Source organism: Meriones unguiculatus, chromosome 10 (genome assembly GCF_030254825.1).
Source record: "Meriones unguiculatus strain TT.TT164.6M chromosome 10, Bangor_MerUng_6.1, whole genome shotgun sequence".
In the NCBI taxonomy this organism is placed as follows: Eukaryota; Metazoa; Chordata; class Mammalia; order Rodentia; family Muridae; genus Meriones; species Meriones unguiculatus.
Window position 1 is genome coordinate 63,864,408 of NC_083358.1, and position 22,196 is coordinate 63,886,603.

The 22,196-nt window shown below is 42.3% G+C and overlaps 1 protein-coding gene across 2 annotated transcripts; it reads right to left on the bottom strand.

Moving 5' to 3' along the window:
- Positions 1–4,518: 4,518 nt before the first annotated feature.
- On the bottom strand, positions 4,519–21,617 carry LOC110564146 (guanylate-binding protein 3). Of its 2 annotated transcripts, XM_021661449.2 has the most exons (12): positions 21,599–21,617; positions 21,147–21,209; positions 20,004–20,198; positions 16,451–16,578; positions 14,719–14,828; positions 14,313–14,509; positions 13,171–13,416; positions 11,267–11,547; positions 9,884–10,096; positions 7,184–7,286; positions 6,686–6,879; positions 4,519–5,275 (listed from the first exon to the last, which is right to left on the bottom strand). In XM_021661449.2, exons 3-12 carry the CDS (start codon positions 20,191–20,193, stop codon positions 5,057–5,059), a joined length of 1,881 nt encoding a protein of 626 aa, XP_021517124.1. In that variant the 5' UTR covers positions 20,194–20,198; positions 21,147–21,209; positions 21,599–21,617; the 3' UTR covers positions 4,519–5,056. The 2 variants fall into 2 exon arrangements, with proteins under 2 accessions (XP_021517124.1, XP_060248588.1); XM_060392605.1 differs by lacking the exons at positions 21,147–21,209; positions 21,599–21,617 and adding an exon at positions 21,010–21,106.
- Between the last annotated feature and the right edge of the window lie 579 nt (positions 21,618–22,196).

Consider the following 22,196-nt stretch of genomic DNA (forward strand, 5'->3'; position numbering starts at 1 on the left):
ACAGGACAGCACTGGCAATGTGAGCATTTTGCCATTTGGTTTGAAGGTTTCAGACTGCCTCTACTCTTTGGGATGCTTCCAAAAATAAGATCATGCTAGGTGTGACAGAAACAAAATTTCTATTGGTCCCATTAAATAAAAAAAAAGAATAATAGGTGGCTATTATATCATTTAATCTGATGCAAAATGTCATTTTGCCTATAGAAATTGCAACTTCCCTATCTAGCACATGAGAAAATAAGTCATTGACAGGTTAGTTGAGGATTCTGTCACAGGAAATCCAGAAACACCTGAAGAGGATCTGCAATTAGAATCTACAGTTTAATAGAGATACCCTGATAACCATAAGATGCCCTGATAACCATCATTTAACCATAAGCACCCTTGAGATGCCAGAGGTAGTCAGGGGGAAAAAAGCAGAGAGGAAATGAGAATGTAACAGAATTTGTGAATGAGTCACTCCACTTTGGGGGAGTTTGTGTTGTTAGCCTTGTACTGGGTGGGTGAGCACAAAATCTTCATTTACAAGCCAGTCAAGCCTTGTGTTCCTAATGCTTCTGCTCCCTGATATGCACTGTTGAGGGGACAAAATCTGAAAATTAAAATGGTGCAGCCAGGTACCTTAAGCTTAAAGGGGTATTATTCTTCGTTGTTCTTCCCTTAAGTCTTTGTGGTCCTGCTCTATCTTCTCCATCAGCTGCTTCACAATAAATTATCTTACAAACCAATAATAAGACACAAATGTGTAAAAGGATACATACCGTAAGGTTAATGGTGTTTGTGGCTTATTTATAAGGCTGGAAGTTACTTTTAACAGTGTACTTTCCTTAGCACAGGGGACATTTTCCATCATTTATTTGTTATACAAAACCACCTGCACTGTAAGAGGTAATTTTCCCCCTTTAAAGAGTAAACCTCCTATTTTAAGAAACATATTGTTAATTATTTGTTTGTGTATGTATAAATGTGCATGTGTGTGGACACATGTGCACAGCGGAGCATGTCAAGTCAGAGAACCACTTGCGGGAGTTGGTTCTCCCCTTTCACCATGTGAGGCCTGTGATCATGCTTGGTGTCACCCTTTATTCACTGAGCCATTTCTCTGTCCCTCAAGAGATAGTGCCTGCTAAGTATCGTTACAATCTCTTGATTATCTGTTAGAGACATTTGAGAATTGATGATTGTACACTAACTGTAGTGACATTAGCATTCAACTGCTTATGATTCTTACACTGAAAAACAGGCAGCAGAGTGTACTGAGAAACACGGGTTTTATTCACGCCCCTCTTTTGGACAGAAACTAGCTACATTTGACTCCATTGTAGGAGGAAAAAATGGTTTTCTCTATGGAACAAGTACAAACGTAAAATTGTTTGACAGAAGCAGGCTGGAATTGGATGTGTGGGTCTATGTGATATTATAGTTGAAATTATTTTAGAATGTCTTAGTCTGTTAGGACCATTACAATGAATTCATAAATCATTGGTTTTATTTATACAGCAGGTATTATTTTCACAGTTCCGGGATCTCTAGAGAACAGGAGCTAGTCACTGGCAGACGAGATGTCTGCCCAGTGTCCACTTTCTGTTTCTAGATGTGGCTTTTAGCTGTGCCCTTCTATGGTGGACTGGAAGAATTCCAGTCTTTGATTCCGTACAAGGGCTCCTCTCTCTTGGTTCCATCACTTTTCACGGTCTCTGGGTGGTTATTAGTTTCAGCATATGATTTAGGGTCCATAAACATTCAGACCAAAAAGATAATTCTATCTCGAGTGCTTGGTAAGAATGTGGCTCAAAACCAGTGACCATCACAGGGAGTATTCTTTCCTATATTAACAGCAAATTGTTAATTGCTAATTGACGTGAGGACCTATGGAAATAATAGATAATGGAGGGTGTGTTGTTTAAAAAGATGTAAAGTTTCATGAACAGGGGACATAGTAAAAAGCCTCATAGCTCATGATAGTTATGTCTCATACTGCCATCTGCAGCTGTTGTCCTGTGTCGCTCAATCTACGTCTGGTTGGCTGATTTCCACACCTGAGCACAAAACCTACCTATGCCCACCTCTGACTAGGTCTCTGCTTCATGGAGGTCTGCCCATATGTGGGCAGGTCAGTCAAAAACCCTTCCCTCCTCTTTTAAGTAATGTGTACTTACACAGGAAATTTTAGTCTGAGGATGCAGACGCTCACAGGACTGTGCATCTGCCACCTCAGCATTCCTGCTTCCTTCTTTTCAGTTTTCTTGAACAAGCGTGTAACCTATTTTTGTTTGCAGTAATACGCCTTCCTCCTCTCTCCAAATATGGGCTATACCACCAAGCTGTACCTATTTCTTTGTACTTCTAATAAATTCCCCCTCCAAACTTCAAAACATGAGAGAGCCTCTATTTTTATTACATCAGTTCTGTCTGGGGTATTGAAATTCAATCTAACCAGTGAGAAGGCAGCACTTGGAAGACACACTACAGACAAAATCTGAGAAAGTAGCTCAGGAAATACATTCAAGAGCGGTAAATTTGTCCTCCCACAAAATTACTGAGAAAGTGATTGAACTTGATCTGTCATGCTATCAAAATGATAATTGTTCATTAATTTCCAAATGCCTTTTGCTTACAAACTACACTCAACAGATGACAACTGGTGATGGAATTTCTGCCTGGGTGGAGACTGATTTTACTGTGCTTTCGTTGTTTTCTTTTGTTTTTCTCTTGCTGTCATGTCTTCCTGGTACACAAACAGCTACAATTTCAAGCCAATTATTTCCACATCTGTGGCTTCCTCATCCTGTTGTGGATCATGCATGTTTGGGGGACTCGATGGGGAAGCAGACTGCATTAGTCCTTTTCTTCTGTTGTTGTGACAAAATACGTGACCAAAGCGATTGAAGGAAGTTAATTTTAGTTTGTTATTTGAGGCGATTTTTAACTCTGACAGGGTAGACATGGTGGCCGGAGCAGGAGACTCAGGTGACGTCCAGCGCCAGTCAAAAAGCAGAGAGCAGGGAGTGCTGCTTTTCAGCTTGGTTTCTCGTTTTCATCCAGACCAAGACCCCAGCACATGGGAAGGTGTTTCTACAGTTAAGGTGAGCCTCACCTCTGCAACAAATGGAATTGAAATACTCTCTCACAGTCATTCCTAGAGGCTTGTGGTCTAGGAAATCCTACAGCACGCCAACCAACACAAACCACCCGAAGCCCACCCTTGTCAACCTGACACACCTACCTCATTTTAGTTGATTCTGTTTCAGCCTTTGCCCCATATACTCATGACCAACTTACAATGCAAAAATGCATTCGGTTCGCACTCAAAAAATCTTTAACAGTTTGAACACAGTTTAAAAGTCCGAGTCCTCTCTGAAACCTTATTGTTATCTCTTGACTTTGAGCATAAAAAAGAAAGTGGAAGAATGGGAGTGTGGTAAGGAGTGATCTTATCAAAGCAAGGTGAACCCCCCACAGAGCGAACACTAGATCCTGCAGCGACCTGTCAGGCATCTGGGATTTGTGATGGAATCCTCTGCATTCTAAAGAACCAGCCTTGCCTCACCAGCTCTGCAGCTGTAACACACATAGTGTTTCTCTGGGCCTGGATTCATTACATGCCTGTATCCTCAGGGGACTGCTCACCTTCCTGATGTCGCCAACATCCTGGGGTTCTACTCTAACCTAGGCTTCATCTTCGGAGTTTCATGCAGTGACTCTAGATCACCTTCTTGCAAAGACTCTGATCCTGTCACACATTGCCTAACCTCAGCAGCTCTCTAAAACTGTGCAGCAAGACTCTGTGACCCTTTTAATCTTTCATGGCCGCAAAACCGGTGCCAAATGGCTATGCTGCCAAGAACTGCTTTTAACTTGCAAGGCAGCCAGGTTCCATTTGACACAGAGGCACTGATTTCTTTGTGGTTTGGTGGGTGAATCTACAAAATTAATTCTCCAAGTAGTTTTGGTTTTAGTTTCTGTTGCTTTTTTTTTTAAAGCAGGGACCCGTTCTGAGATAGTCTCAGCACAGCTTTGCATCTCTCAGAGAAATTTGTAGTTTTATAAGTTGGTGCCTTTGACAGGATGGATTGGATTGCGTTTTTAGGACTTTCGTATTCAAGTTCACATCACAAGCATATACAGAACCCTGGCAGAATGCAATCAGTTTTGTGGCCAGAACGGAGCCAGAATGAAGCCAGAATGCCCAGTTCCCAATGGAATCCTTGCTTTCTTCTAAAACCTCAAGGACCACAGCACCACCATTTTTCTTGCAGCATTCTGGTCTCTCAGACCAAATGTGAATTGGGTTCTCCTCCAGCACTCCAGGGCTTCCCTATCCCAACGTTGCACGCTCCTCCGCATCTCTCCTGCAAACTAGCTCCATAGGCTCAGGAACCACAAGGCCAGGTTTCTTATAGTCTCCCTAGAAAACAGTAGTTCCTCTCTATTTCAATAATTAACCCTTTATGTTCCAGGGTCCTGTCTAAATCGCCTTTCTCTGCAGGGAGCAAAAGTGACACAAATGCTTCATAATTTTCATCTGCACAGCTTTTATTATCAATCCATCAAACATGTTTCTCACTCTTTGTCCTATGAAAATCTACTTGTTAGTTTCTATAATAGCCCTTCACAATGAATTATCTGTAGAACTGGGTTGCAGTTGCTGATGTTTCTCCATTGGGCCGTGTTTATTTTGATTTACTTACATCTTTTTTAGATATAACTTTACTATATTCTGAGTGCTTTCTAACTTTATTATAGATTCTGCCAGTGAAATTTGATGGGATTTATGGATGTCAGACCTTTATACTCTTTAACCATTGGTTTGTATTTTTAACCTTGAGAGTACAACTGTTATTGAACTGACACTTACTCTCAATTCCAATGAAACCACAACTGATTATCTAACTAATAATGGGAGTTCTGACCTCTTATATAACACTGGAAATTCTGACCCCATACATAACAGTGGTTATTCAATTAGTACATGTATTTAAAAAAAGGCACAGAGTTATGGTATCAAAATAATAGAATCCCAGTTTTTATAAATTCCTTCCCAGTAGCTCTCAGACTATGGCATAAGTGAGCTGAGGACTTTCAGCCCTGCGCCGCATATTTTACCAGCTCCTGGTAAAATCATAATGAAAGCATCACCAACTGTGCTAAGGATGTGCCCAAACAGTGAGGATTTTTTCCTAGTTCTCTCCATCTCTTCTCTCAGTTGACTAATTTCATTCTTTAACATATCAGATTTCTTTCTGAATCCTTCAATAAGCAGTTCTTGTTGAACCTGTGAAGGAAACATCCACCATTATTTGCAGGCAGAATTTTGTATTTCACAGCTTTTGCTTATGGGCATTATCTGCTTTTCTACCACTTCAGGAGGATCTTTGATATTTCAAGACGTTTGCACGTAATAAAAGAAATATCCATGCTTTACACATAGTTGGGGGGGGATTCCTCAGCACCTCCTCACAGAGAGTGAAAAATGTTGTTGCAATACACACACACACACACACACACACACACACAAAGTCATCTGAGAGAGATTGAAAAAGGCAGGAGAACTGAAATTGACTCTCAATTCTAACGAGGTGGTATCCCTTCCATTGTTCCATAAATACTGGGAGTGATGACCTTGTATGGAGGACACTGGTTATTAAACTCCAGGATGGGACAGATAGTTTATTTTAATCCAGTTGTATAAGAATAATCAAGAAGGCATGGGAGGAAATAGAGCACTTTATGAGATTGCCATTCTTTATTTTCTTGTAGTATTATTATGATTATAATTAATGACTGTCTCTTTGTGCATGCATGTGTGAGCATGTGTACGGGTGGGCACACATGCGTGTGTTTGTTCATGTCTATGAAGGCCAAAGGTTGATGTTCTGTATCTTCTTCAATTGCTTCCACCTTATTTTTATAAAATATATTTATTTTTATTTTATGTGTTTGAGTACTTTGCTTGCATGTATGCATATTATGTGTCTGGTCCCCATAGATATGAAAAGAGGGTATCAGATCCCCCAGATTTCTGGTTTTGGACAGTGTAAGATGTCATGTGCTTGACGGAAACTAAACCTGGGTCCTCTGGAAGAGCAATGAGTACCCTTAACAACTGAGCCAAGTCTACAGCTTCATATTAAAGAAAATTCTCTCCTCACTTCTATAGCTAGTTGATTCTACTAGGCTGGCTGGCTAGAAAGCCCCAGGGCTCCTCTTGTCTCTTCCCCAAAAGTGCCAGGTCACTGGCACATGTCAGTTCTCCTAGATTTTTACCAAGATCCAAATTTGCTCCCCATGCATGCACAATGAGAGCTTTACTGACAGAGCCATCTTCCAACCTATCCTCCTCCACTTCCTCTGCTTTATACTGAGCTAAATCTGATACATTCACACTAGATGGGCCCACCTCACGTCTCTTGGAAGGTTAAGCCTAGAATCCTAAAGACTAGTGGGAAGGAACAACTGTTAACACAAGAAGACTTCCCTAGACACTCAACAGAGAGCAGCTCAGAATGCTGGGGACATTGTCCATATAAGCCCACAGCCTAACCCTGCCCAGAAGCTTGGGTCTTGTGTCCTCTCAGGCTTCAGTAAGACCCAGATGAACTTTGACAAAACATTCACAGCTGAAATCACAGGCTCACGATTAATGCGTTCCTTCCTGGTGAGTCACAGCCCCATCCACACTCACCTTCAACTTGTGCTCCAGCATCTTCTCCTGCTCCTTCAACAACTTCTCCTTCTCCTCCTCCATCTTCTCCTGAAGTTTAGCAATGTTTTCTCGGAAGCTTCTCTCTTGAGCCTCCATCACTTGCTCTTGCTCTTTCTGTTTCTGTCTCAGCAGCTCTCGTTCCTTCTCAGCCACTTCCTTCTTTGTCCGCTCAGCTGTTCCACAGATGTTCGAGAGAGGAAAGAAATCACAGTCAGAACGCAGCAAAGGCTCATAGGGAAACCTCTGAGTACTCCCATTAGCCAGGCCAGCAGCATTGTGGTTCCCATCATGACGGAAAGGCACCGATTGAGTGGACATACAACCCAACACCAACACCCCTTTTTGTTTGCACATCTAGGAGAGGTCATGACCCCCAGCAGGAGGAAGCTCCTTGTTCCAGGAGTCCCTATCTGTGCATCTGTCAGAGGGCTTTGCAGAATGCACGTGCCCCTCCAACAGTTAAACCCTCTCCCCTACCTGCTATGGCCCTCTCTCCATCTGTAAGGGCTTTGTCTGACTGCAGGATGGAGTTCTCCATAGTAGCCTGAGACTGTAGGAAACTCTTGAGAACCTCTTTTGCCTGGGATGCAAGAAGAGAAAATGTAATTTAGGCAGTAAAGATTTAGTCTTCTCTTGAGGTATTTATTGACCAATAAAACATCTGCTCTTTTGAGTTGTGGCCCACCATGTTCCTTTAATTCCATGGCTATAACAAAAAGTTCATGCTTTTCCTAGACACGAAAGCCCTCTGCCTCAGCCTCCTTGCTAGCTTCACAGCTTCTCTTTCCAGAGATGCTGCCCACCAGCTGCCCCAGGTTCCAGCTCCAGGCATAGTTACGTGCAGTTCCACAGGCACATAGCCTTCATTGTTTACCATGTTTGAATATATTTTCTCTCCTACGTTTATGGGTGTCACAGACTTTATAGCCAAGATAACATCTGCAGACATGTCACTTTGTATTACAAATGGCCTATGCTGATGTTTCTAGATTGCTTTCTTGGTTTTCCTTTTTCCATCTTTATTGTGGTATTATTAACAAATGAAAACTGTACCTGTTGAAGGCACACAACATAATGTTTTGATCTGTTATATATTGTTAAGTAATTGATATAATAAAAAATTTGTGTATCAGTTGCCTCAAAGAGTTACTCTCTTTTGCTATAATCACACTTGAGGTCTACACTTTTCCAGTTTTCAGTTATATAATGGAAAATCACCACTTGACTTTCAACACTAATTTGTCTTATAACTATATATTCACACCTCTTGAAAAATATCTCCTGTTTCTCTTTATTCTCAGACACAGTAATCACCACTGTACTCTGTGTTAATGTGGTAGTTGAAATGAGAATTGGGCCCATGTGTTCAAATGCTTGCTCTCCAGTTCGTGGACCTTTTTGGGAAGGATTAGGAGGTGTGGCCTTGTTGGACATAGTGTGTCACTGTGGGTGGGCTTTGAGATTTCAAAAGTCTGCACAAGTCTCAGTCCCTTTCTCTGCCTATTCCCTGTCATGGGATGTAAAGCTCTCAGCTCCTGTTCTAGTGTCATACCTGTCTCCTTCCCACCATGATGACTATGACTCTCTAAAACTGTAAGCAAGCGCCTAGTTAAAGACTTACAACACTTGACTTGATCATAGTATTTCTTCACAGCAATACAACAGTAATAAGACAGTTAATATTTGTTTGTTTTTGTTTATTGTTCTCTCTTTCTCTGTGGTGCCACTGAATGTGAGCCATGACATGAAGTATTTGTCTTTTGGTAGCTGGCTTATTTCCACGAATATAATGTCTTCCAGATTCATTCATATTTTCATAATTAGTAGCATTTTAATGCTGAATAGTGATTTATTATACTGATATAAAATAAATGACACATAGATTGTAGATAGATATGTAGATGAATAGATGATATAGATAGACAATAAAGTAATATAATATAGTTTTCTTAGTACTCAAAACAGCATGTTACTAGTATAAAAACAGACAGATACACCAATAAAAGAAAAATGATAGCCAAGACATAATGAACTTACATCCTTGTATTTCACTTTCTACAAACAAATTAAAAAAATAAATTAAACCTAAGCCTGTAACTTTAAAAGTCTTAAAAGAAAAGTTAGAAGAAAAGTCTTTTGCTACTGGCTTTGTGATAGTGTTTTAGATTTAACACCAAAAGCACAAAGAGATAAGTGAGACAACAGCCAACTATGAACTTTCTGTACAGTGAAGGAACTGGTTGATAGAATGAGAGGAGGCATAAAGAAAGAGAGAAAATGTTTGTAAGCCACATACTGATAAGGATTTAATATATGAAGAAGATGAAGAATTTACACAATAGGGAAAACCAGCATGCTTAAAATAACACATAATTGGGGGCTGGAGAGATGGCTCAGAGGTTAAGAGCACTGCCTGCTCTTCCTAGAGGTCCTGAGTTCAATTCCCAGCAACCACATGGTGGCTAATAACCATCTACAATGAGATCTGGTGCCCTCTTCTGGTGTTCAGGTGTACATGCAGACAGAACATTGTATACATAATAAAATAAGTAAATCTTAAAAAAAAAGAACTTTAAAAAAATATGTATATAACATATAATTGCCCTGAAAAGTTATTTTTGAAAACAAGAAATTCAAATGGTCGGTGACAAGTATTTGTACTCAGCAAAGGATTATACCAATCCTTTGTGAAATAACAAACCAAAACCACAGTGAGCTGTCATGTCACTGTTATGACCATGCCAGCTAACCAAAATCTCAAAAGTTTTGGTTGAGTTTGTGGAAAAGAAAGGAACCTTTGTAGATCTCTTAGTGGAGTGGAAACTGGTTACAGTCATTATACACAGCCACATGAAGTTTCCTCACAATACAGAATTCTTTGATTCTAATAACTGACCTGTATCTGTCAGTGAATGGCAATGTGGTCATAGACAACATGCTACGTCACTCATGCATTACATTTGTCCAGCGGGCAAGAGTGGAAAGTCTGCTACTTAGTTTATATATCCTGAGAACTAAACTGGCAATCCAGCCAAGTTGCCTGTAACGAACCCGGAACTGAGTGCCAGTGTGTGCTGTGCGAGAACTCATCTTGACCTTGATTAAATCTACTAGTACCGAGGAGTTAGCACTCCAGCTGAACTTTGTAAGCCATTTCTTCTGTCTGTCTTTCCTCACCTTCACTCCCTTCCTGGGCACTCGCTCATAGTCCCGCTCAACCTTCTTCCTGGCTTCTAAGTAGAGGCTGTGTCCCCCGGGAACAGAGAAGGCTCCACGTGAGATGTTCTCCCTCAGGGTCTCTGAAAGCTTCTCCAGCTCATCCTGGCAGTAACTGACAGATGCTGCTTCATTCTGTTGCCGGAAAGCTTCCTTCCTTTCCTCTATGGTGGCCTGCCGGGTGAGTAGGGGAAGACAAGACAACCTGTTAAAAGAAAGGTACCACTGTGATCATCTTGGATGATCTCGTGTGACAGCCCCAGAGTGGACAGGAATGGGAGGAGGATCAGGAGGATTGGGAGACTTGCTTTATCCCTCAGTCTGATCAATTCTGAGTGACTTCATAAAGTCTGTTAACCTTCTCGAGTTCGTTCCTGGCAGCTGTGAAATTGAGTTGGAAGACATAAGTTTATGGTTTATTCAGAGACACAGATTTCAGTGATGAACAACACAAAGGTAATTTCTGTTTTTGTTTAGAGGTGATATTTCCTCTGAGAATGAAGGTCAGTGTGGCTGACAAACCAATTCTTCAGAGGTAAGTGGACTCTCATGAGAGCTTTGAACCCTCATGAATTCTCTCAATAATTATTGAGTGTCAGGATACTAGAGTAGGCATGTTTTGTTCCTTTACGTGTCTGTTAGTGCTCATAAAGTGATAATCTTGATGAATTTCCTCAATATGAACTAAGAGATTTCTGTCCCTCAGGGTTCAAACTCAGATGAATGGGAGACCAGCAACTCTCAGGGAAGCTGCCTTTGGTCTGGTGGGTCACGGTCCTTCCCTGAGGGCTGTCTCTTGGTGTCAATGCTCTTATCATCCTGGCCTAGTAAAGATGAAGGGTAGTATGCTGTGATGGATTCTATTATGCAGCCCAGGGTGACCTAGCCACCCAGGACTTTCAACTCTTAAGTTCTGTCTGGCTGTGACAGAAAGAAAAATCACGACATATAGAAACAAGAAAAGGTCCCAGGGCTCCCTTGTTTGCTGACAAGTGGAGAGGGCTTCCTGCTAGCCTACAGATCAGAACTAAGTCCATCTGACATCATATTTTCTGTTTGTAGTGCATCGAGCAGAAACCAACACATCCTCGCTTCACCTCTGTTGTGAACTTTGAAGTTGTAAAATGTGTACTGTTTCAAGGTACTAAGCACATGAGTGCTTGTTTTGCAGTGATAAAAACAATGAAATGCTCTTGTTTTGAGAGAGGGCAAACTCTCTCAATGAGTCAAATCACCCACAAGAATTCTAATGAGAGACATGCAGACCTTGAGATCAGAAAATAGGAGTCTGAGGTCACATCAGAAGTGAATGGATCAGGAAAGATAGATGCTGAGATGTATCACCATGAGCCTCTTCTGGAACTCCTGCTCATCGTCCTTGAAGGAGTGCTCCATGAAGGCAGCAATGGCTTCCTTCTCGCAGGCTGCGTGCACATCCAGCAGCTCCTGGAGCGTGTCCGTGGGGAGCCTCACTCGCTGGGCCATCTGCTCACTGTAGTGGTCAGCTGCCTTCTGCACAGCTATGGAGTTCTCACGCTCAGCCAGGGTCGTCACCGCATTCTCCAAACACGGCACAGTCCCGCTGTTGATGGCATCCACATAGGTCTGCACCAGAGTCCCCAGCCCTGAGAAAAACATCATTTAGAAATGCAAAGTTCTCACTAATTGTTTTTATAAGCTTTAGGCATAACATTATCAAAAGCAATAACATTCTATTCATCTTGAAGTTTTCTTCTCCTCTTACTTCTTCCATATCTTCTGTTCTCTCTTCATGCCCTCTTGGAATCTGTGTCTACTTAATAAAAGCAACTTCTTTTCTTTTGTAGTTCTCAAATTCAGTACATTAAAAATTATCAGTGATTACAACCAAGAGGTTTTGGGGGTGGGGCCACTCTACCATATAAATAAAATAAAAGTTTGTTAGAAAGAGAAAGTAAATGTCATTTTTTTGTGAGATCAAATTCCAAATGAAAATTCAAGTCTCATCAAAAAAATACCAGAATTTTGAAATCGGAATATAGAACATGGAATGTGGGAAGCTCCTTCTGGCATGACTCTTGCTCAGCCATTTTAGAGGTCATTACCATTTTCTTTGCTAACCAAGCTTAAGCTTTCTATTTCTCTGCCAGCTAGGACTTTCCTGTAAATCAGATGACATGAGAGCTTTGAACCCTCATGAATTCTCTCAATAATTATTGAGTGTCAGGATACTAGAGTAGGCGTGTTTTGTTCCTTTACGTGTCTGTTAGTGCTCATAAAGTGATAATCAATATGAACTAAGAGATTTCTGTCCCTCAGGGTTCAAACTCAGATGAATGGGAGACCAGCAACTCTCAGGGAAGCTGCCTTTGGTCTGGTGGGTCACGGTCCTTCCCTGAGGTCTGTCTGTTGGTGTCAATGCTCTTATCACCCTGGCCTAGTAAAGGTTGCCATGGGGAACTGAAGGAGTCTGGTACTTGGGATTCTGCTTCTGGCCTTGGCAGATATGGGTCTGATCTAAAGTTCTGTTTCTCAAGGATTGTCCTTGGCAGTTCTTGGAAGTGGGGTGTTCTGAGCCTGAGAACTAGATAGTAAGCTCCTTGCAACCCTGGGAACCAGATAGCAAACTTCGTGTAGCCTTGAGTGAATTCTCAGATACCTTGCCAATTGACGCAAATACTATTATGGTGAGAAGATTTACTTGTGATTCTTTGTTGTATAAGTGTATGCTTTGCCTTCAATGAACGAGCCTTGATCACAAACCTGTCTTGTCTCCATTCTTCACATCTCTTGTCCCACCCCATTCTTGCCCCCTCTCTTAGGGTCTTGTTCAACTGACCTGCGGGACGGGTCAATAGAACCATTTATGTTTCCATCTCGGGAGTGAAGCATGATTACGTAGGCAGAATGTCTATGAGTCTTGTTTAAATCGGTTTCTCAAATTGCATAGGTCTCTTGGCCTGCTGTGTTCTGACTGGTATCAGTCCATAAATAATCTGTGTGATCAAACTGAGACCCTCTTCCTGGAGGACCCCAAGTCATCTTGTAGATTTCTGTCCAGTCATTAGGTATTAGTTGTGTGATCTGCTAGACCTCAATAAATACTCATATAGAGAAAGTTCATGTATGGAATATGTATGTGTGATAGGAACATTTATCTCTCCATCTTCCTTTAGATAAGCAAACAAAACTATCAAGACTACAAAAGAATCACCACTCCATCACATGCTTTCAGCCTCAGCAACACGCTTGTGACAAAAGAAACTCACGATTTCCCGTGACAACAATCCCCCCTGTCAGAGTCTTGCTCTTCGCATTGGTGAAGATGTAGGAACAGAATCTTTTTGATTCCTCCTGGAAATTCCATTCCAGTTGGTTTTCTGGAACCTTTTCAATTTGGAACAATAAGTTTTTGTCACTTGTAGGTCGGTCGAAGACAAAGCACTTCCGTACTGGAAAGAAATATCTGATAGATTCTCTGGTCATGTTGGACTTTTGGACTTTGGGATTCTTTCCTGTCAAAAATAAAAAATAAAAGAGCCCTCACTGAGGAGATAGCTGGAAGATAAGGTGACTGGCAACTTCCCCAGAACGTCTGACAGGCTGTAGCTGCAATGCTTGGAAGTCTTGCTTCATCTCTCTGGCTGTGCCAACAGCTTTAAAGGAACCAGAGAATTTGGAGACCTCAACTCTTAGTCACTGTATCGGCCTTGACATTGTTTTGCAGAGACTCTGTGGCATATGTCCAAATAATAGATGAATGAATACAGACAGATATTCATTCTAGGTACTAATCTATCCTACTAAATATAATTCATGTCAGGAATTTGTAATGTTAACATGCCAGCATGCTGCGAAGGGCTGGGGGCGGGTGTGAAATTTTGGTGAAAACGGAAACATTTTGTGTTAGTAGAAACATATATCTACTCCCCCACCCTCATCCACCCAGAGATACCAAGTTTATGCACATACGTCCACTGGAAAGTGTAACTATTTGAGCTAGTAAAACATGCTGAATTAGAAATCTTTGTATAATTATGTCAATAGATTTTTCTTGTGAATTTAGGTTTGCTCACTTACTTGATGAGCCACTCTTCTCACAACAGACTGTGAAGAACATATAATAAGTAGCAAATACATGGGTCTTAGGAAGTAGTCACATTGATTGTAATCCTCCTCTATTTTTGTTTTATTATGTAGTACTAATGGGTAGAAAGGTATTTGATATGACATGTCCTAAGTTAAAGTGGGTTTAAATCTTAGCCTCTAGATACTTTTGAGTAACAATGGCTTCTTGTCAGTTGTCATTACCGTTAACTGGAGCTTTAATCCAGTCTCAAGCAGGTATGTCAAGCGATCAGGGCTTACTTGATTCTACTTCCCTGTTGAAACTTCCCTCACTCATTGATACCTGGGATGAGCTTCAGGGCATTCTCCAGGTACTCGTCTTCCGAGATGACGCGTCCATCTAACTTCAGCTCCAGAACAAAATCTCGAACAGCCCAGATGAAGTCTGGAAAGAAACCCACGAACCCACTAGAGTCCCCTACTTTGTCCTCTCTGGGGTTGGCTTTTGCCCGGATTAGCTGTGTTAATTCAGTCACATAGCTGAGATGGAAGCTAAGGATAGGTAACAACATTCCTTCCAGGTCTCATGTAGAATCAATTGTTAAAAATATTCCTCCTTGTCCTATGTCTACGCTAATTCAACCAAGAATTACTGACTTAGACTAGAGAGCAACAGACAAGAGGGCAGGCAGTAAGTTTCCTTCCTCCTCAACTCAATGAAACACGGCGTCTGGCCCCTGGAAGGATACTGCAGCTGCTCCAGGGCCTGGTGGTTGATGGTGCTCATGCTGTTGTAGACCAAGGTGCTGCTTAAAAGCACGGCCAGGGCGAAGATCCAGGAGTCATTCTTAAGGTCACCCTGGAAGACACATAAGAACAAGAGAATTAAGAGTCTAATGGTCACTCATTTATCCAATTGTTTCAGACTTGACTATTTGTGAGCCTGAGAGAAATAGCAAATTTTGAAGATCATGCTATATTTAGTCCTCCTTACTCGTATTTACATTGATTCCCTTCATTGTTTACCAACTAAACTAACTGATAGAGTTAGGATATAGCTTAGTGGTAGGAATCTTGGCTGGCATGCCCAAGGCCCTGGATTTAGTACCCAGAACTGACTGATAAAAAGACAAAATATTCTGTGTGCATAAAACATTTCCTAAGTGCATGGAATACAGTATGCAGTTAAAAAAATGGGCAGATACACCTTATAAATTTTATCTCAATTATAGACACAAACCTGTACTGTTAAGTACAACTCTTCATTGTATCTCTGACAAAATGAAGAGGCACATTTTGTGGCTATCAGTTTTCATATGGTTGCCCTCTGGAAGATGATTTTTTTTTTCAATAGAAAATAAACATTTCATCATATAAATGCAACCACAATAATTTCTACCAGGAAGAGACCCAAAGTTATAAATAACAACAAAACAAAACAAAAAAATGACACAGAAAGGCACATAGAGGGAATGAGTTAATATGAGAATTTAGAGCAAAAAAATCCTTATATTAGAGAACACACTACCTCACCTTTTCTTTTTTGTTTTTTTAAATTTAATTAAATTATTTTTTACAATTTACTCACTTTTTATCCCCTCTGTAGCCCCCTCCGTAGCCCCCTCCCTTGTCTCCTCCCAGTCCCATCCACCCTCTTTCTTCTCCCCCCTAGGCCCTTTCCCTAGTCCCCTGATAGCGGAGGACCTCCTCTCCTTTGTACCCCTTACTATGACACCCACTTGGGAGCTGAGCAGCCAATTGGCTTCCTTTGAATAGGGGTCATAGGTCCTCCCCATGCATGGTCCTTGGTTGGAGTATGAGTCTCTGCAGGTCCCCTTGGGCCCAGGTGTTTTGGCTCTGTTGTTCTCCTTGTGGAGTTCCTGTCCCCTCTAGGTCTTTCTATCTCCCTCTTCTTCCATAAGGATTCCTGCACTCTGCCCAAAGTTTGGCTATGAAAATTAGGAATAGTGAAACCTCAAGATCCAGCTATACCACTCCTAGGCATGTACTTAAAAGATGACCCACCATTCAATAAGGACATTTGCTCAATTAAGTAATAGCCAGAATCTGGAAACAACTAAGATGTCCCTCAATGGAGGAATGGATACAGAAAGTGTGGTACATTTGCCCAGTGGGATACTACTCAGCAATTAAAAACAAGGAAATCATGAAACTTGCAGGCAAATGGTGGGAACTAGAAAAGATCCTCCTGAATGAGGTAACCCAGAAGCAGAAAGACATGTGGTATATACTCACTTAAAAGTAGATATTAGCCATATAATATGGGATAAACATAATAAAATCTATAGTCTTAAAGAAGGTAAACAACAAGGAGGACCCTAGGGAAGATGCTTAATTCTCCTTCAGAAGGGCGAACAGGGCAGACATCGGACGTAGGAGAAGACAAGGAACAGACAGGAGCCTTCCACAGAGGACCTCTAAAAGACCCTACCCACCGGGATATTGAAAGCGACACCTCACCTTTTCTACATCACCAAGGCCCTCCGTGTCCAGAAGGACCAGGGTGTGGGTTGGCTTAGTGGGGTGAGGCACACACCACATCCAGATGCCCTTGGTTTTGGATTGCACTGTGGAGCCCAAGGAGAAGCCTGAGGGGAAGGAAAAAACAATAAAAGCAAGAAGGGGCTGGTAGAGTGCTGAGAACATTTAACAAACAGCAAGGAAAGGGTTTGCTTTTATTTCATCAAGGACAACAAATTCAGTCTATATAGAATAAACTCTTCCAAGGAACACCTGGTAACTTCTGCTTACCTCATTCTTACAACTCCCCGAAATGACTGTATTAAAGAGTTTTTATCTGAGTCCAGGACCTCCTGGGTCCTCTTGCCTCTGGTGAGTTCAACCACGAAGAAACAGCAGTAAATAGACACAGAACAGGCCTGGGTTCCCTCAGCTCTCATTCTGGTGAGCTATAGTATGCCAACAGTTTATTCCTTCACCTCTGCTCATAGTTCCCTTCAGGTAGCTCCATTCAATATTTCTCTTGCCACACATTGACTCTCATTCTTTACCTGCTTCCAACCTGGCCATTCCTACTGCCACTCACCAGGGATTTGCTCATACCTTTTGGTTCCCTTTGCCCTCCCTACGTCATTGGGAACTGTACTAGCAGGCCATGTTTTTCGACTACTCTATGTACGTGTGCTATAATTTGGATCTGAACTATCAACCCAAAGCCGACGTGTTCAACTCTTGTTCCAAAAACATTCCAAAAACTGTGAAAACATTAAGAGGTGAGGCCAAGTGGGAGGTCTTCAGGTATGCCTTAAGTGGAGATTGTAGAATGCTGTCTCTTTGATAGTGTTGTTGCTTTTGTTATTGTTGCTTTTTTAATGGTTGGCTCAAAACCAATAGAGCAGCACAGCTTTGCCATGGGCTCCCTGCTAAAATGTCTTTCCCAGCAGGTCACTGGGGCCAATTACCCAGGAACTGAAACCTACAACACTGCCAGCCAAAACACACTTTTGTCTTTGATATTCATTTCTCCCAGGCATTTGTCATGTTGATGGACAGCTGGCTGGAAGAGTGGACTCCTATGTCCTGCCAAGCCCCCAAGGGGCATGTTAGCTTTTGTTCATTTTTAATTCCCCTTTCTTGTTAATTTGATTATTTTAATGAGTTTTGTGTCCATTGCCTCATCATTGGGAAACAACTGACTGGAAAGAGGGGATTACATGCGACACCTGTTGCTCTTTCTTCTCAACAGCTTAAACCCACGGTAGAGAGGATTGAGAAGTACACGCAGGAACCAGTGGACAACACGCTGCGTCTACTGCTTTAAGACTCGCCCATCTGCCACACAGAATCCTTCTTACACTGAGATGATAACAGACGGCATAAAATTCCCAGTGCATAGTTCAGGATTGCCACTCCGTGTGCTCTCAGTAGAAGAAAGCACAAAGTCTGCCCTTTAATCCAGACCTTACATACATTCCTCTGGCTGACCTAGGTTAACACTGCTACCTGAGTGGCCTGCCATAAAAATGGTAAGTGTGACTATTCTCAGTCATGAGTAAAGCATTTTAAAGCGCGTCACCCACAGAGACAAAGAGCAATGTGGACCTGTTCACGGACATTTTGTGGAAGCTAATCTCTTTTTTTATTCTTGTGATATGGGAATGTAGGAAAAAAGTTCAAATATGTGATGTGTTTTTAAATCATGGATTCCCTTAGCAGAGCACTGGAAAATTAATTTAGCTGCCAAAGTTATCTTGAGCAAAAATAAATAAATAAATAAATAGATAGATAGATAAAAGCAATACTGTTGAAACTTAACTTTCTAGTACCTGTCTCTTAGGGCTCTCCACTCCAAATCCCTCAAATTTTTATGGAGTTATTTATTCCAGGAAATGAAAAATATCTTCCCCCTATGGATGATCAAGAGCCCCTCAAACAGAAAGATGAAGGCAAATGGTCTGTGTAGGAGGCAGAAGAAGAATGGGGAGAATGAGGGCAAGGAGGAGAGAGGGAAACAAATAACAAGAGGGAGGATAGAAGGAAGGGATGAAAAGATAAGAAAGGAAGCAAGGAAGAGAGAGAGAGAGAGAGAGAGAGAGAGAGAGAACCTAAGAGATGCCTATGGATCTAAGAGTTTTACAGCCAAGTTTCAATCAGAAACAGCACTGAATTGCTGATGCAGACACTAAGTAATGTGTTAGGAAGAAAGCTGCCTGCAGGATTTTTGAAGGTGGAAACACCAAGCAGAATTATGAAAAGAATGACCTATAAGTCCCTTAAAAACAACAAAGAGAACACTTAATAAGGAAAAGCAGCATACTTTACAAAACGGGAAATGAAAATGTCAAGATGCTCACAGTTGTTTATAGTGGGTTAAACACCATATAACTGCAGTGTACAGGTCAGAAAAATTAAAAATGTGTCTTATGCTCCAGTCATTGAGGGATGTGTGAAATGCTGGAAATAGCATCAATGCTGATCAACAACAACTGGATAAATGGTATGTGGTGCCCTCAGACAATGGCATGCTGCACAATGTAAAAAGAAACAAACTGTGGATATCTGTGACAATTACAGGATACTCCATGCTTCTCTGGCCTGTGGATACGGACATGGTACACCTACCTGTCCACTCACGAACTTGTACTCCCTTACACGTAAAGAGAGAGTGAGAGTGTTCCCTGTAAATGAACACAGGATGGTGCTTCAGGGAGTGTGTGAGAGAATATGATTTGGGTTCCTGAGGTTAGTTAGGTTTTATTTCTTCCTCTGGATACATATTTCATGTTCTCTGTTTTCACTGTCAATAATTCATAAAAGCTTTACTGTGACGATTAAGTTGGTCTCAGAAAGACAAAGAATCTTTTTCCTCTCATTTGTGAGTCTTTATTTAAATAGAGACATCAAACCATATGTGTAAGGATGAAAGCAAAAATGGAACTGTCAGAGGAATGAAAGGGACTAGTGGGAAAGAGAGGGGAGAAAGGAGAAAAGGAAGTATTATGGGGGGACTGCTCAAACATATTGTGTTCGTGCATGAAAATGGCAATGTATAAGATTTAGCAAGATCATTCAATGAAGTTTTAAATGGTTTGACAGGAAGTACAAAAAAAAAAAAAAAAAAAAAGCAAAGCAACCCCCCTCCCCAGAGATTGGATGATAGCCCAGTTTGGATGTTGGATATAAAAGGACCCTAGAAACACCCTTCAGCCCATCTGTCTGTTAGTAGGACAGGTGAAATAGTCATGCTTGAAGTGTGCTAGAAGATTGGGCAAAGGTACAAGAGGAAGAATGGGCGTTCTTGGTTCAGCTGCTGATGAGGCCAGCGTAGAGGGGATCAAGAGGGATATTGAGGTAGATCTTTTGATGAAGTTGGGGAACTGTCAATATTCAGAAGAATGTGTTTTTTTAATAGGTTAGAAATTATAAATTTATGACAAGAATGGGGAATTTTCATTCTTGTGAGGGATTAGACTCTTCCTTAAGAGGACCCTAGAAAAGTGTCACCTGTCACTAGCCCAAGGAAACCGCCCCAACACACCAGAAGGACACTCACCGTGGTTCTGTCCTGCAAGACGGTTCATGAGGTAGGACTTTCCTGTACGATATAAACCAACAATGGCCACCACCACCAGAGGCTGAGATATCTTCTCAAGAATCCTTATGGCCTCCGGATTTACCATCAGCTGCCCTTTCCAGTTTTCCACCAGACAAATGGGGGCCTCCATCGTTGATGCAGACGCCATGGCACCTTATAACCCAAAGCAATCACTCATTGAAATATGTGATCTTGGGGTCATCTCCTATTATTCAAGGCAGGCACTTATCAGCCTTTGTTTGGGCAACACATATATCAATTTCTGTGTGTTTCAAAAGGGGGAAAATGAGTTTAACCTTTCTAAGCCCATTCCAGCATTTCACAGACAATATCTTACGATTCTTATTTGAACTGTGAAAAGCACTGACTGGGTTTTTAAAGAATAAAATGAAGAAAGCAAAACCCCTCACGTCTGAGCCTGAGAGCACTCAGGTTTTGCAGCAAGTGAGGCAAAATGCACTTAAATAAAGTTCTAAAGTGGGGAGGAAGGTTTCCTGGCATTGGAAAGAATTTGAAGTCTCCTTCAGTATGTGAAATTTACTGCCTTAGGTGTCTATTACCAAGGAGTAAACAGAAGGGGTGCAAATTCCTGTCTTTGTGAGCCTCTGTTTTCAAATGGGAGAGATAATAAAGCAGAGAATGAACACACACACACACACACACACACACACACACACACACACTTCTTAGAGTAAATTAAGTAAGCGTTGAGGACACAAAGGAAACTGGGAGAAGCGAGACACAAAGGAAACTGGGAGAAGCGACCCGACAAGACAGACACTGCCGGACTGGTGGGTGTGCCTCCTGGGGCCCAGACAGGGCTTCCTTCCCAAGTTGCCACCACCAAGGATGGGACTTGCTGTTTCCTCAGCCTCCCAGGGTGGAAGAGCCAACCTAGGAAAGCAGCGCATGCTCCACTGGGACGCCAGGCGGCGCTCTGCACAGCGCCACAGGACGGAGTTACCTGCGAGGGCCGTCGCTTGCCCTCCCTCGCTCTCCCACCGCCCCGCTCGCTCGCTCGCTCGCTCGCAACCCTAGACTGGAGTGCGCCCGGGGAATTTCGCCCACGGGGTCCGTTAAGATAAACGTGTGATGACTCACCCGCGAACTGGCTCTGCAGCAGGGACTTCGGCTAGTTCGCTGAGCTTCCTTCTGCTCCAGGCTCTTCGCAGCAGCCAGTGTTAGAAATTGCAAAATAACAGCCACCCAAACACAAGTTGAGAGAAAGAGAAGCGAAATCGAAACCCGCTCCTTTCCCCGTGATTCAGTGGCTGAAGGCTTGAGCGTGCCAGGCAAGGACTCCAACAACACAGCTACACCCTCAGCTCTTTAAACCTTTGGTTGTTGTTGTTTTTTAAATTTGTGACTTGATAACTGGATTTCATTCATTGTTGGGAACTGCCTACCCCAAACCCTCTTTAGTTCCATTTAGAAAGGGAGGATGCTATTTTTATTTATTTGTTTGTTTAATCATTTCACAGCCTGATCCCGGCCCCTTCCCCCCTCTTCTCCCAACCCCACCCTCATGGCCCCCTCCTCCATTCTTCCCTCACCTGCCTACTTCTTAGAGAAGGAGAGGCCCCCAAGGGGTTCCAACCCACCCTGGCACCTCAAGTTTCAGCAGGACAAAGTGCATCCTCTTCCACTGAGGCCAGACAGACAAGAAAGCCAGCTAGGGGAAAGGGATCCAAAGGCAGGGAACAGAGTCAGAGACAGCCCTTACTCCCATTGTAACGGGACCCACATGATGACCAGGCTGCACATCTGCTACATATGTGTAGGGGATCTAGGTCCAGCCTGTGCATGCTCTTTGGTTGGTGGTTCAGTCTCTGTGAGCCCAGGAGGAAGTTATATGAAAAGACTGCTGTTTCTTTCCGGGAAGCACAGTTCATCAATGATGCCATGAGGAGAAAACAGAATCGCACTTAGTATACAAGTCTGTCTGTGGTGCTCCCCGGGGCACAGGGTCAGTCAGTAATTGGCGGTCAGTGCTCTGGATCCCTTGGCCTCTTGGAGTTAGACAGCTACATCATCAGTGTGGCCTCCTCCTTCACCTCCACACATGTCAGAGGAAATGGTCCCTCTCAGATGGAGCAGGAGAGAGCACAACAGTCATTATGCAGCCCAAACCCACTCTGTGTACCCTTGCCA

What these genes read in the sequence shown, in the direction of transcription:
- LOC110564146 (XM_021661449.2), bottom strand. Translation starts at nt 20,193, where the DNA reads ATGGCGTCTGCATCAACGATGGAGGCCCCCATTTGTCTGGTGGAAAAC. An exon ending in GCCTTGGTGATGTAGAAAAG is followed by an intron (nt 14,829 to 16,450) that starts GTGAGGTGTCGC and finishes TGTGTCTTCCAG; the next exon opens with GGTGACCTTAAGAATGACTC. An exon ending in TGCTGGAGCACAAGTTGAAG is followed by an intron (nt 5,276 to 6,685) that starts GTGAGTGTGGAT and finishes TTTCCTTCACAG; the next exon opens with GTTCAACAAGAACTGCTTAT.